This window comes from Dreissena polymorpha, chromosome 9 (assembly GCF_020536995.1).
Source record: "Dreissena polymorpha isolate Duluth1 chromosome 9, UMN_Dpol_1.0, whole genome shotgun sequence".
Classification (NCBI taxonomy): Eukaryota; Metazoa; Mollusca; class Bivalvia; order Myida; family Dreissenidae; genus Dreissena; species Dreissena polymorpha.
Window position 1 is genome coordinate 106,672,559 of NC_068363.1, and position 12,888 is coordinate 106,685,446.

At 33.3% G+C, this 12,888-nt stretch overlaps 1 protein-coding gene across 1 annotated transcript; it reads left to right on the forward strand.

Annotated features, from left to right (window-relative positions):
* Window positions 1-11,031: 11,031 nt before the first annotated feature.
* LOC127846346 (probable G-protein coupled receptor 139) lies at window positions 11,032-12,156 on the forward strand. The gene has a single exon (XM_052377516.1). The coding sequence runs from the start codon at window positions 11,032-11,034 to the stop codon at window positions 12,154-12,156; it is 1,125 nt and encodes a 374-aa protein (XP_052233476.1).
* Window positions 12,157-12,888: the final 732 nt, after the last annotated feature.

A 12,888-nucleotide genomic window follows, 5' to 3' on the forward strand; every position in this document is an offset into this window, starting at 1 on the left:
TCAAATCTTGGTGAACGAATGAGGTACTGAGCTGCTTTTTGAAATAATATAAATTATTTTTTTTAATTAATTTATTTTATTTGATGTAGCGAATACATGTCTCCGATAGATACATTTTGTATATCTCGTATAAATCATTAGATACAAGCAGACGACAATTTACAATGCGTGATATCGATTTCAGTAGTCATTGTGTGACGTCCCTAATTCGGTATATAAGCTCGAGTTTCACGTATCTCGGGCCTTTTGCGAAAAAGCTTTGACTGAGAAGCCCCTCCCACCCGCCCCAAGAGATTGTAAGTAATTATGTGTTAAACTGTTTTTGTATGTTCAAATGTACTGCCGAGATATTTATTACAGAATGGCTGTCGATCTGTTGCGGGAGACCACGGAAAACGTTCGGGTTACATTCACCAACTGAACACGACTCGTTGGTTAAATCGTCGGGCCTCAAACCGTGGATAGCGGCGTCGCCATGACCTGGATACATCGCAATCGTCAAGAACTAGGTCCATATCCAGTATATTCCTGAGATGCAACATCAGTGAATGGAAATTACCGGAAACAATGTGTCAACAAATGTGTCTGAGTGGTTCTGCTACTTAACGTACCGTGTAAAAGTACTGTGACGTGGGCCTTCTTGCAACGAAATGAATGTGTATTTTTAGAAGGGCTGTTAATCTGTTTCGGGCGACCACGAAAAATGTTCAGGTTACATTCACCAATTGTACACGACTCGTCGGTATGACGTCGGTTTAATCGTCGGGCCTCAAACCTGAGATAGCGGTCATTGCATTGATACATCGCTATCGTCCAGAAATAGGTCAATATCCTGGTTGTCGCTGAGACGCAACATCAGTGAATGGAATGTTTAGTTCAGTGCGTTACGGAGTATAGCACATCACGCAGATCTAAAAAATAACACACTGCACAAAACAGGTATATGTGCGGTTCGTTCATATGTATGGTTGTCACGTGAGTAATGGTCACTCAGGCAGACATAGGCGGTAATGTGCACGGGGTTTTCATTGTTTGGTCAGCTTTACGCTATACTTCGATACAAAACCTTTTACTTTTGTTAACTCGAACCGCATTAATAAGTTATATAAAATGACCCGTTATGTATGAGTTACACAATGTCCACAGAAACATGATGTAAATATTGGTTGTTTTCTGGAACAGTTTTTCAGAGTTATTTAACATTAAGCATCTGATGATTTCTGATGAAGCATTATCTCTGTTTTTTTTATCTGGCCATGAAAACAACATTTAAGGAAAAAAAATATATTTGATGTATACAAATCATAGTTGTATTGTGTTATAAATTTATAGATCAAATTTGTATTGTCATGTTATTATACGATTATACTTGCTTGTGATATATTATGAAAGTGCAATATTCGTATATGTATGATGCCACTTTTCTGATCGCAAGTCTTGCCCAATGCAAAACGAGTTTTGGTTTGAGCTTAGTTGTGTGAAGCCATTATGGGAAAAACAGTGTCTTCCAGTGTATTGGAGTGTTTCGGCTACAATACGCGCGATGTAAAAGTTCTGTGACATGTGTCTTCTTAAAATTAAATGAAAGCGTATTATTAGGTAATTGTGTTGCTACTTAAATTGTTTGAGATGTTGTTTTTATCACGACAGTTTATTGTAAAGATCTATAACTATCTCACACAACAGCTTATATGTCATTATTAACTGATATATTTGTTTCATACGTAATTCTAATTTGTCATTTAGGCGGAAATTCTATACCTTGGAGGTGATCGGAATCATTAAAAGAAAAAATAGGTAACTATACAATGATGTACATACGTCCGGGGGAGGTAAACATAGCATTTTGTTGGAACCTATCACGTAGTGGTCGTATGTGTGAGGATGACAGGAATATTTTCAAAATTATTTTCGGGATAGTATGAGTGTTCTAGTACTCTCTTGATGGAACGGGGTGCTTAGTCGTACCTGGAAAAGCTCTTTTTGGCTAGAAAACCTACGGTTCGGCGTACCGAGGATTTATTTGGCCGGTTGCGGTGGCCTAAGCGATTGCGCATGTATGTTATGTTGATATTGGCCGGTTGCGGTGGCCTAAGTGATTGCGGATGTATAAAATGTTGCACGTTACGGCGTACCGAGAATTGTATTTGGCCAGTTGCGGTGGCATTAGAGTTCGCGCTTGTATAATATATATTTTCGAACCAGAAACGTGTTCGTTGAAATAGGAATTGCATACATTTGCGAAATAGCTTAGAATGGTGTGTATTGTCTATTGGCGATTATTGCATACACGAGAAGCTAAATCAATAGTGCAACTGGGGTTGGGGCTATCTTTAGGGCAGTATTTCCGTTCGCCTCCTCGACATGGCTCAGTTATAGTGATAGTCTATAGCTGAGGTTTATTTACTCTAGTGCTAGTCTGGTGTAAATTATATTCCGCCAATCGGCCATTTAATTCCATTTATATTTTTGTATTGTTTTTCTCATATGTTTTTTTATTGTTCAAATATAGAATATAAAATGTGTTTACGTAAGATTTCACATTAAAACATGCTAATAAATATGTAACAAACAAAGCTTGCGTTTCTTGTAATTATTCATCTGCCCTTGCTCTTTTTAATAAATTCGCGTAGAAAAGTGGATGTCGCCAAAAGATCGGGGGTCAATTTGATAAGTCGACTACGGTAACCAAACGTGTATGACATAGACAAAAGGTAAAGAACATTTACTCTTTGTTATCCGAATAACTCGAACCCTATGAATGAATCAAATCTTGGTTAATGAATGTGGTACTGAGCTGCTTTCTGAAATTATAAGGGTTCTATAAAGAAAATAGTTGATTGTTAAAAATAATAATAACATAAATGAAGTTTGGAAATTTAATAATTATTCTTGGTGATATATTGGCCATGATTATAGAATTTAAAAATTATTATTATTTGTTAAATTATAAAAGATCTCTCGCAATTAGAGACAATGCTTAAGTAGGCTTAAGTCAACAAATTGAAAGATCAAAGCTAGGCATTCAATGATCAACGATATTGACATAGGGGCCTGCCAGTAATATCCTGTTTGCGTCAGTCATACAAAGTTGCATCAGTCATACAAATTATTGCACCGGGAAACGTATTCTTATTCAACTATAAGAGTCTAGAATGAGTATGCGATAAGTGTGTAAATACTTGAATATTTTGGTTTCTCCGTTCACAGGGTGTCTTTGATTCAGTGTAATTCAACCAATCAACAATAAGCATGTGAATAAACAGACACTAATGACCAATCAAAGTTATAAAGGAATTTTATGCAAATTAACAATTAGACAAAATGTAGATGTTTGGTCAGAATTAAGAATTTGGAGGTTAGATTTGTTACGTTCTCGCTGTAAAAATGTATTTCACGAACATCAGCAATCGTTGTATAAGAAAATATTCAACATAAATAAATCGCGATGAAAACAGAAATGAACTTCGTTGTAACTGCGTGTTCTCCACAAACAATAAGTAATTACGTTACATAGTACGTTACAATTTTGTTAACTAATATGATTGATATTAATCAATTTATTATAACTACTTTAAGACGTGATGTTATAAAGGAATTTTGTATTCATGTACATAGGGCCACAAACTGTTAGTCTTATAGTTTGCTGCAGACGTTTCAGCTGGCGATTTAAACCTTTTTTCATTGTTTGCGTATGTTGTCGTCAACAAACAGTATTTAACTTAATATTAACGAAAACGATCAGCTAAATTTATTGATTTGTTGTCTGAAAGTCGTTTGTGTCGAAATATAAGGATATCAAATATGAGATGACGCAATACATATAATACATACATTGAAATAATAATATTAAAGCGAAAGTTATCCCCGCTGAATACTTAATAACATTATGCATATATATATCGGATATTTGGTTTCCCATCTGTAAAGGCGTGTGACCATGAGGCGTGCTTTAACGAATATAAGAATTATGTAAGTTTCAAACTACGTTATGCCATGAAAGATGTTTGATTTCGCACAAATTGTTCATTTTATATAATGTTTTTTTTATAATTAATATCGTCGAAAGTTTAAGTATCATACAGGTTCTTGTTTAATGTTCAACACGCTACATTACACAATTGTGTATACTTTATATTAAGACCTCGATATATAAAGCCAGTTGTCATTATGTATCATAAGCGCTGGAATTAGAAAAAAGTGAGGAAGGACGAACTCATTTTATTGACATTCTCATTATTAGCACAAACTTCACATTTTAACTTACTCAGTAATAAGTGTAAAAGTGTTTTGTAAAAGTGTGCACTGTTTCACTCGTTAATTTAATTGACGTGTCATAATGAAACAGATTTTCTGAATAATTAGTACTAAATACTAATATTTTATTATCTTGATATACGTGGGTTTATTTCAAGATCGAAGAATAACGCAATAATAACACATTTTGTGCAAATCTTTATGCATAACACAATATGACAAGTATGTGTGGATTCAAATACCGAGAAATGCATATATGTAAAATTTAAATCGATACATATTGTGTTCTTTATTTCTAGTAGATAGCAATATCGATACTCTGTAAACTGAATGCATAGTTTATTTTTATTTACATCAAATGTATGTGCATGACTGTTGAAGTTTTGGTCTTACATTTGTACCACTTTTATAGTAGGATTGTGAATACCAAACCATAATGTATTTACTTTTCTTTATAAAAAACACTAATTATTTGCAAAATCAAAAATACAATCTAATAAAATGTATACAGTTGTGTCCAAACATATATCTTTAAACAATCTGTGATAGGAAATCATTCTTTCAGTCGATGAAGTTGTGAAATAGCCCGCGTTGATAAAAAGGTGCAACCAAATTATTTCTTTGCATTTGATATGTTACGTTGTGCACAGCCAAGCTCCGAATTCAGCCTGCTCTTCCGAAGCACGTATTTTGGTCTTATATTTCAATCGGCTGAGGATTATGTGTAGCATAACTTGGTAGGAATTGCTGTTGACGCTAATGTTGAGGTAATTCATACAAAACGCGAGGATGCCATTGTTATAATACGCGGGATGACAAGATGGGACCATGGGTCACCTTCTCCTTCCACGTCTTCAGGACTATAGCGATAATTTAAATACAAATTCGCGCTAAAATTAAGCTTGCGACTAACTTCTTATGCCATGATTAAACTTAACATTGTTATGAAGAGTGCGTGTTTCAGTTCTACTGTGGTGATTGTATAGTGAACAATATGAACAACAGGATGTCTTAGCGGATCAGATTTCCGTCTATCAATCAATAGGTCCCTGGTCTTTTCATCACTAAGGTTACATGCTCCTTATACATCTGGTATGTATTGGTTCTTCCAAGGAAACAGACTCGAGATTTCCGTAATATGCAAAGCGATAAACTCAAACTAAGTGTAATTAATATAAAAATATATATGTTTTAAAAATGATTTGTAGCATGAATTTATATATAACAAATACTAACAAGGGATGTTATGTATTTCTTAAGATAATTACCTCACAAGCTGGTGATGATCAGTCTAGATTCATACTATTATTGACGTTCAAGTGATATAATGTATTTCCAATATTTAACGCGATTCTGATAAGGTCACATAGCCTAAACCAGACATTTTGTATACATGTATACTTAAAACCAATCTTATAACTTCAGTTTACCATTGCAAGAAAATAATTGTATGTGCAATATTTGTATAGCTCATTTTGCTTCCGCTTTCTAAATTCTCATATAAATGTACTGACATTAAGTACCATTACGTTTGAACGTTACATATGCACGTTACATAGTCTATATTTATTTGTAAAGCTGTCACATTGGTAAAAAACTAGAAAACGTGTTTTCCGAAAATTCTTTTTAAGTTGAATGGTAAGCGATTATTAGAATTTATATGAAATTCGCATTTGACGCGCGTTTGATATTGAATACAAAATCGTCGTGCGCAAATTGTTTGTCACGTTACGTTCCACATGTTTGTGCGGTTCGGTAAAAATATAAATATCTCCGACAGCATGCCATTTACAGTTTGTCTACGCGTTAATACTGTAATAATCCGAGAATAGCTTCTCGGGGCAAATTGTGTTGTTTCATTCCAGGTCTGGAGATGTAGAATTCATAGTGCATGTTTAGCGTTTGTTTTTACATAAGCTGTTAAATATTATGACAACAAGTCCCAATGTTGAATTCGGCACTTTTTACATAGGCTTTTACTGTTTAATTTTTTGTCACACACCACATTGACCTAATTTGATTCCCATCTGCATTCAATCTATGAATTTAATTATCGGATTTCGTTTATTCTGTAGCAAATTTTCAACTTGTTCTGAACATATTTGGAGGAAAGAATGAGCATAGACACGGTTGTTAAGTCGACATTGTTCGTACATAAATTCCAGCCATGTTAGTATCGATCTATTTTAGTCTGCAGTTAACATTTAAAAACATGCTTTAACTATTATTTTATAACATTATTTTTTATACTGTACATTAGTGAAATACAAAATTGATGATGCATTTGTTTTTGTAATGTAATGCATTATAGTGTGTTTAGTACTGTTTAAACCTTTTTGCAAAACAAATCAAGTACGCAGAGTCATATAAATGTAATTGTACTCTATTACTTAACATTTTTATCACACAAGTACTTGTGCACCATGGTCCGACATAATTATGAATTGTCGTTGTATAATACATTATCAGAACATCATGTTTGTTTTATTATATAGTGTTCGATTACATTTACATATTTTATTTAATAGATGATACGATATATGTGTGTGTAGCTTGTTATCTTTGTTTTAATGATTAACTTAGATGTATGGAGGCAAGGCATTGCTATAATCATATGCAAATGAAATCATACTTATATGATCAGAGAGACAGTACATTGGCCGGATACTAAGAAAATATATATGGGATGACATCTCTCATAATACTTGTAAACGATCTTTGTGTCGACTAGAATATTCTAATCTCGTTTAGAAATGTAGGTAGCGAAATTCAATTTTAGTTTAGTTGTATATTCTCCTATGCAAAAAGGTGTGCGTGTTTACTTTTAATAAACAACATAAGTAGTTTTTCCTGGTAATTTATGACAATGACTTTCTAAGGCTTATACATAAAATAACGTTACGACGCGAAAAGATTGATGTGTTATTGTAACACTTAACGATGTGAACTTCTTTTAAAAAGCCATCTTGATTAAACTGCGATCAATAGCATGAATACTTGCTATAGAGGTCTCTTGAAAATCAGGGAAAATTACCAAGTTAAATTAAATGAAATATATCGTATGTCTTTAATGATGATGCTGACTGACTTGATATTCAGTTTATCTAATCATAGAATCTCGAAAAAGTATTTTCAATTATTTGATATATTTTAAAGAACACGTCTATAAAACTAAATGTTAACTAATGATATTTAGAGTCGATCAAAAGATGTGTTCTTAAAATCTAAGGGATTCTTTATTTATTCAGTCCTGCACTCAACTTTGCTTCTATCAGGTGTTTACACATCGCGGTGTATTGTTTTATACACACGCATTTCATATGTTTGAATGTTTTATAATTCTTTCAAACGTGTGGAAGATTGTGTAGATATATGTCGAGTGAACAACATTCATAGTTTGATTTACGCATGTATTTTTGGGTGAAAATATCTTTTTGAAAACGAACAACATCATGGCGACTAAATGTATTGGTCTAAGCTATATACAAGCTATTGGTCTAATAAAGCAGCCACGAAGGCCAGACCGCACGCTCCTCTGACATGACGAAGAGAAAGCAAAGGTACGAATCAGAAGCAATCTAAATCAAATAATTGTTTTCATTTGATTTGCATTTCAAGCATATGCACCACGACAGCTCTGTATCGCACAATACCATACCGGTCATAAACAACCTTGTCATTGACATCTTCGCACAAATTGCGGCTGTGGAAAAAACAAGTGCCTTATATTCACGCATGTAAATATTGCCGTAGACATGATCCGCAGTTGAACATTTATTTTAGAAAATAATTGTTATTTATTTTACAATATTTTACATGAAGTTACATCAATTTTGTATTTTAGAATATAGTTAATTTGTAATCGATTTACACGTGCCTGATTTCCTTGATTTTACCATGAATATATGTATTGTTTTCCAAAGACTATTACGAAAACATGTAGTGAGGCCTCATTTGAACCAACGAACGTTTTGTTAAACAAAATACAAATTAAAACCGCATAAACATTCATGAATAATTGATATTTCAAATAGCAGACAAGTGTATGTTGTTAATAATAAGAAGCATAATACATAATTATATCCAACGGTTAAGACGTTTTGTTAGAAATAACAGCACGTTTTTACAAGAGGAAATACTCGCTAAGACTCATCATATAGTAAGTGCAGTTGATGTTAAAACATTCAATGTATATTTCACAAAATTAGTGTGGACGGTTCGAACAGGTTTATATAGGATTTTACCCACAGCTTTTAGTCCTATGCTTAAAAATGTTTAATATGTATATAATCTTCATCAAACAATTAATTTGGGCATGAACTTGATATATTAAGGTTTCTTATATTATTTTTTAAAATAAACAAGGGGAAGGGGACTTAAGTATATCTCTGTAATAATGTTGTTGATAGAATTGAATTATTGGAAATCAAAGCAATGAGCATTGCGTTTTGAAAACGTTCTACAGACTAATATAAAACAGTCGTTAGCCATACTCTTTGTATTTATTTCCAATAATTAAAATATATCAGCAACATTATTAAAGCGATATTCCCTCATTATTTGAACATGTGTCCACGTGTAGTATTACTAATAGCAAAAACGTTAATCCTACATCAAAGCTGATAAAATACTTTCAACCACATTCGTTGGGAAAAAAGAACACAATAAGGTCACCGATAATACCACAAGAGACAGAACGTTTCTATAAAAAGCTTATCTTAATTGTTATTTGCGATGTAACATTATTATAAAAACCAATTACAAAGACTTGTGTGTACGTGATCAGTCGCATTTCTTGCCTTTTAATTTCAACCTATTCCGGGTATGATTGAAAGTTCATCCATCCTCGATTAACACTATTTTAAAACCCATATTGAACGCGTCAGTTTTGTACCTTGATAAACCTTACATGAATTCGGTTTAACAAGTTGAACCACTACAATAAGAATAACCTAAGTTATTTTTTTAAAGTACGTTTCATATTATTCTGAAAATGAAATATTTATAAAATAACATCTGGAGTAGAAAAATCAAGATGCGTAAAGTCGTTACAAAAGTCCAAACAAACAATCATATTCTGCAATCGTTCATCGTTTCTCTATTAGTAGAAGTTGAAGTAGTAGAAGTAGCATAATTAGTTGATATTTCAAACTCTTTAATAACATTTGTTGCCAAGTATATTTCATAATGTACCCTTTAGATAGTTCTACCTTAATCGACTTTGCATCGTGAACCAGTGACCAGAAACGCTTCCGAGCCCACGAAAGAATTATGCACCATAAAATTTTTGTTTAATACTTGCGTCTCTTTTAGCAAATAAACAAGTACCGAATTATTGGAGCTAGTGCATGAGCCGCAAAGTGTGAAATATACTTACATTTCAAAATAATGTTTATCACACGATAGAAAATGTGTATGTCTACATTGTGTTTGCTTTCACATTAGCGTTTTGGTTTTGTAAACCAGTACTGCACATTTTGGATTATTTTCCAAACATATGGTAAACAGCAACACAACGAAATTGAGTGAACCTTTTTGCTTTTTTAAATCAATTGACCTTAATAAACGTAATTGATGACGGTCTTCTGGGAGAGCACGGCTGAGAAATGAAGAATGCTTATACTGCAGCACAATAAACCCTTTTTTTCATCCCATAATAGTCTCTTTTAAACAGCATTTTTTTCTCGTGTATATTCTTTCACAGTTAAAAGACATATTGCAATAATTATTGTCGCTTACAAAAAAACTGACGTCTTTTGCGATTAAGGGCACACATACTGTTTTGGACAATATACTTTGTGGAGGATGGACACAGGGGTGTTTTCAAGCAAACGTGAGTAACTATTGATATATAGCGCAAGTGATTTATACACACTTTACTTGCATGTGATAAGCTGAATCTTCTGTATTATGGACTCTGGACCGTCAAGTAAGCTGGCGATTTTATTCAACTTAGTCTTATTCGGTTTTCCATTTTCTCCAAACATCGGAATAACATAGCTATCCACTGACTGGTGAAGAGATGAGCGCCTTTTGACAGGCATCGATAACCAATTCTTGTCTAGGTTACACATGAGCGCCAACTCGCTTCGTTTAAGGACACATCTCTATAGCGTTTCAAATGCCTGTTGTTACGGATAACATCACATGCGATGGCTGTATGGATAAACCGTAAATAAATAAAACAAGAAAAGCTGACAAATTAACAATGTGAGTACTGGTGATTTATCATATAATATATTAAAAAGTTATATGATATAATATAATATAAATATAATTATTATAATATAATTAATATAATATAATATAATATAATATAATTATCATAATATAATTATTACAATACAATTATTATAATATAATTAACATAATATAATTAATATAATATTATATAATATAATCGCTTTTTTTTTCAGTCCATGGATTTTCCGAAATCAACTAAAAAGTAGTCCAATGATAAGGAATTTGTTTTCTTGTTACGTATGCATAAGTGTTTGTATTAACATTTTTAAAAAGGTTGTATGAATGTGATACTTTTAAACAACTATTTTAATACATATTGACGAAAATAATTTTGATTTAAACAATTTAACATCAACATTAGACACAACTTAACTGAAGGCGAAATCCGAGATATCGGCTCTAAAGTTGAATATAAATTCCCTTTGTACAGCGGTTGTACAATATTGTATCGCGTATTTAGTGCAGTAATTTCATAAAATATACGGATAGCGTTGTTTGTATTTTTGCGCCGAAGCACACGACGCTTAAGCCATGTTAGAAAAGGATCTTTTGATGTTTGATGAGTTTGTTATCCAGAAACAAATCATAGTGTTCGGTGCCCCTCTCCTCTTGGCGATCGGGACCATAGGAAACCTCATTTCCTTTTACATCCTGTTGAAGAACACACGTAAGGCGTCTACCTACACATATCTCAGCGTACTGGCCATAATGGATATACTGGTCATTTATGTTGGCCTGCTAAGAGTGTGGTTAGTTCAACTGGGGATACACGTCGAGGAATTAAACAGTGTGATGTGCAAGCTGGTTAAATTTCTTGGGTTCTTTTGCAGCGATGTTTCAGTTTGGCTTATCGTCATCGTCACCGTTGAAAGGACTATAGTGGTCGCTTTGCCATTGAAAGCGCCCAGTGTTTGTAACTCGAAGTACGCCAAGCTTGGAATTACGAGCGTTATATGTATATTTGTCTTATTAAATCTGCATTTTTTGTGGTCAATGGATCTTCATTATACAGTGAAAAATACAACGGTGACTACAGAGTGCAAAGCGATAGAGGGCTACACATATTTAGTGGAAATCATATGGCCATGGGTGGACGCAGCCTTTTACTCATTTATACCGTTTGTGATAATATTCGTGCTAAATATTGTAATTATTAAGAATGTGATTAACGCTAAGAACGCAAGACTCGTTTTACGTCAGCAATGTTCATTATCAAGACCACACGCAGTGAAAACTCAGACCCACGAGCATGGCGAAATGAGCAGACGTATAACCTGCATGTTGCTCGCAGTCTCGTTTACATTTCTCATTACTGTTTTGCCCATGAATATCTTGATTATTCGAAACTCATTGGTCGACAACACAGAGACGCTCAAAGGTTTAATTCGGCAGAGGCTACTTATGACCGTCGCGGAAATGCTCATGTACACGAATCACAGCATCAATTTCTTTCTGTACTGCGCTACGGGCAAAAAATTCCGAGGACAGTTTCGTGCCCTAGCTTGCTCGTGCTGTCGCAACCCGCTGGGGCTCCGGCTGCGCAGGAATATGTCACAACGATCGTTCAATGGCAGTATGCCGCTTGTGAAAATTAACTCATCAAGAACCGATTACGTAAACTGTGAACATTTCTTTGATAAAGGCGTGCAACTGTAGGCCGCAACTTTAAACATAGATTTTCGTCTTGGTATGTTTCATTTTATTTGTTTCTTATCCATGTTATTGTTTTGACGCTTTTTGCGTTGCTCATATTGTAATAAGGTATTATTTATATGAATATGTATCGTGCCAAGTTGCTAAACTTATTCTTAAATATAAACCTTGTGCATCGAACGCCTTCAAAATATAACAAACAAATTAAATACGTGTATTACATGCACATGTTTTAATGGAATACGAGAACTAATACCGATATTATAACCGACGCATTTGTAATACATAAAACAACTAACGATTGACACTGTACACAAGTTAAATCAAACCGAACAGAAAATTATTCATTCTTTTTTTTATAAACTGTATAATACTTGGATGAACTTCTACAGTACGGACGACTGTCATAATTGTTAACACTTTCGTATGAATAAAAACGCATATTATATATATATATATATATATATATATATATATATATATATACATATATATATATATATTGACAATTTTGAAATCATAAAACCAAATAGAGTATATGGTTGATGTCATGTTAACTTTTGAAAGAGTGTTTGTGTGTTACAGCACTTTGAACAGAAATATTGTTTATATTCTTTATTTCTAACGAACTGATATTTTATTTGCATGAGCAATACATTTAATGAATATAAACGCTTTGTTAAAAAACAAACGTGTTTTATATTGTATACACAAAGCTGTTTTCAACCGCCTTAA

Coding starts and splice junctions, on each gene's coding strand:
- LOC127846346 (XM_052377516.1), top strand. CDS start 11,032: ATGTTAGAAAAGGATCTTTTGATGTTTGATGAGTTTGTTATCCAGAAA.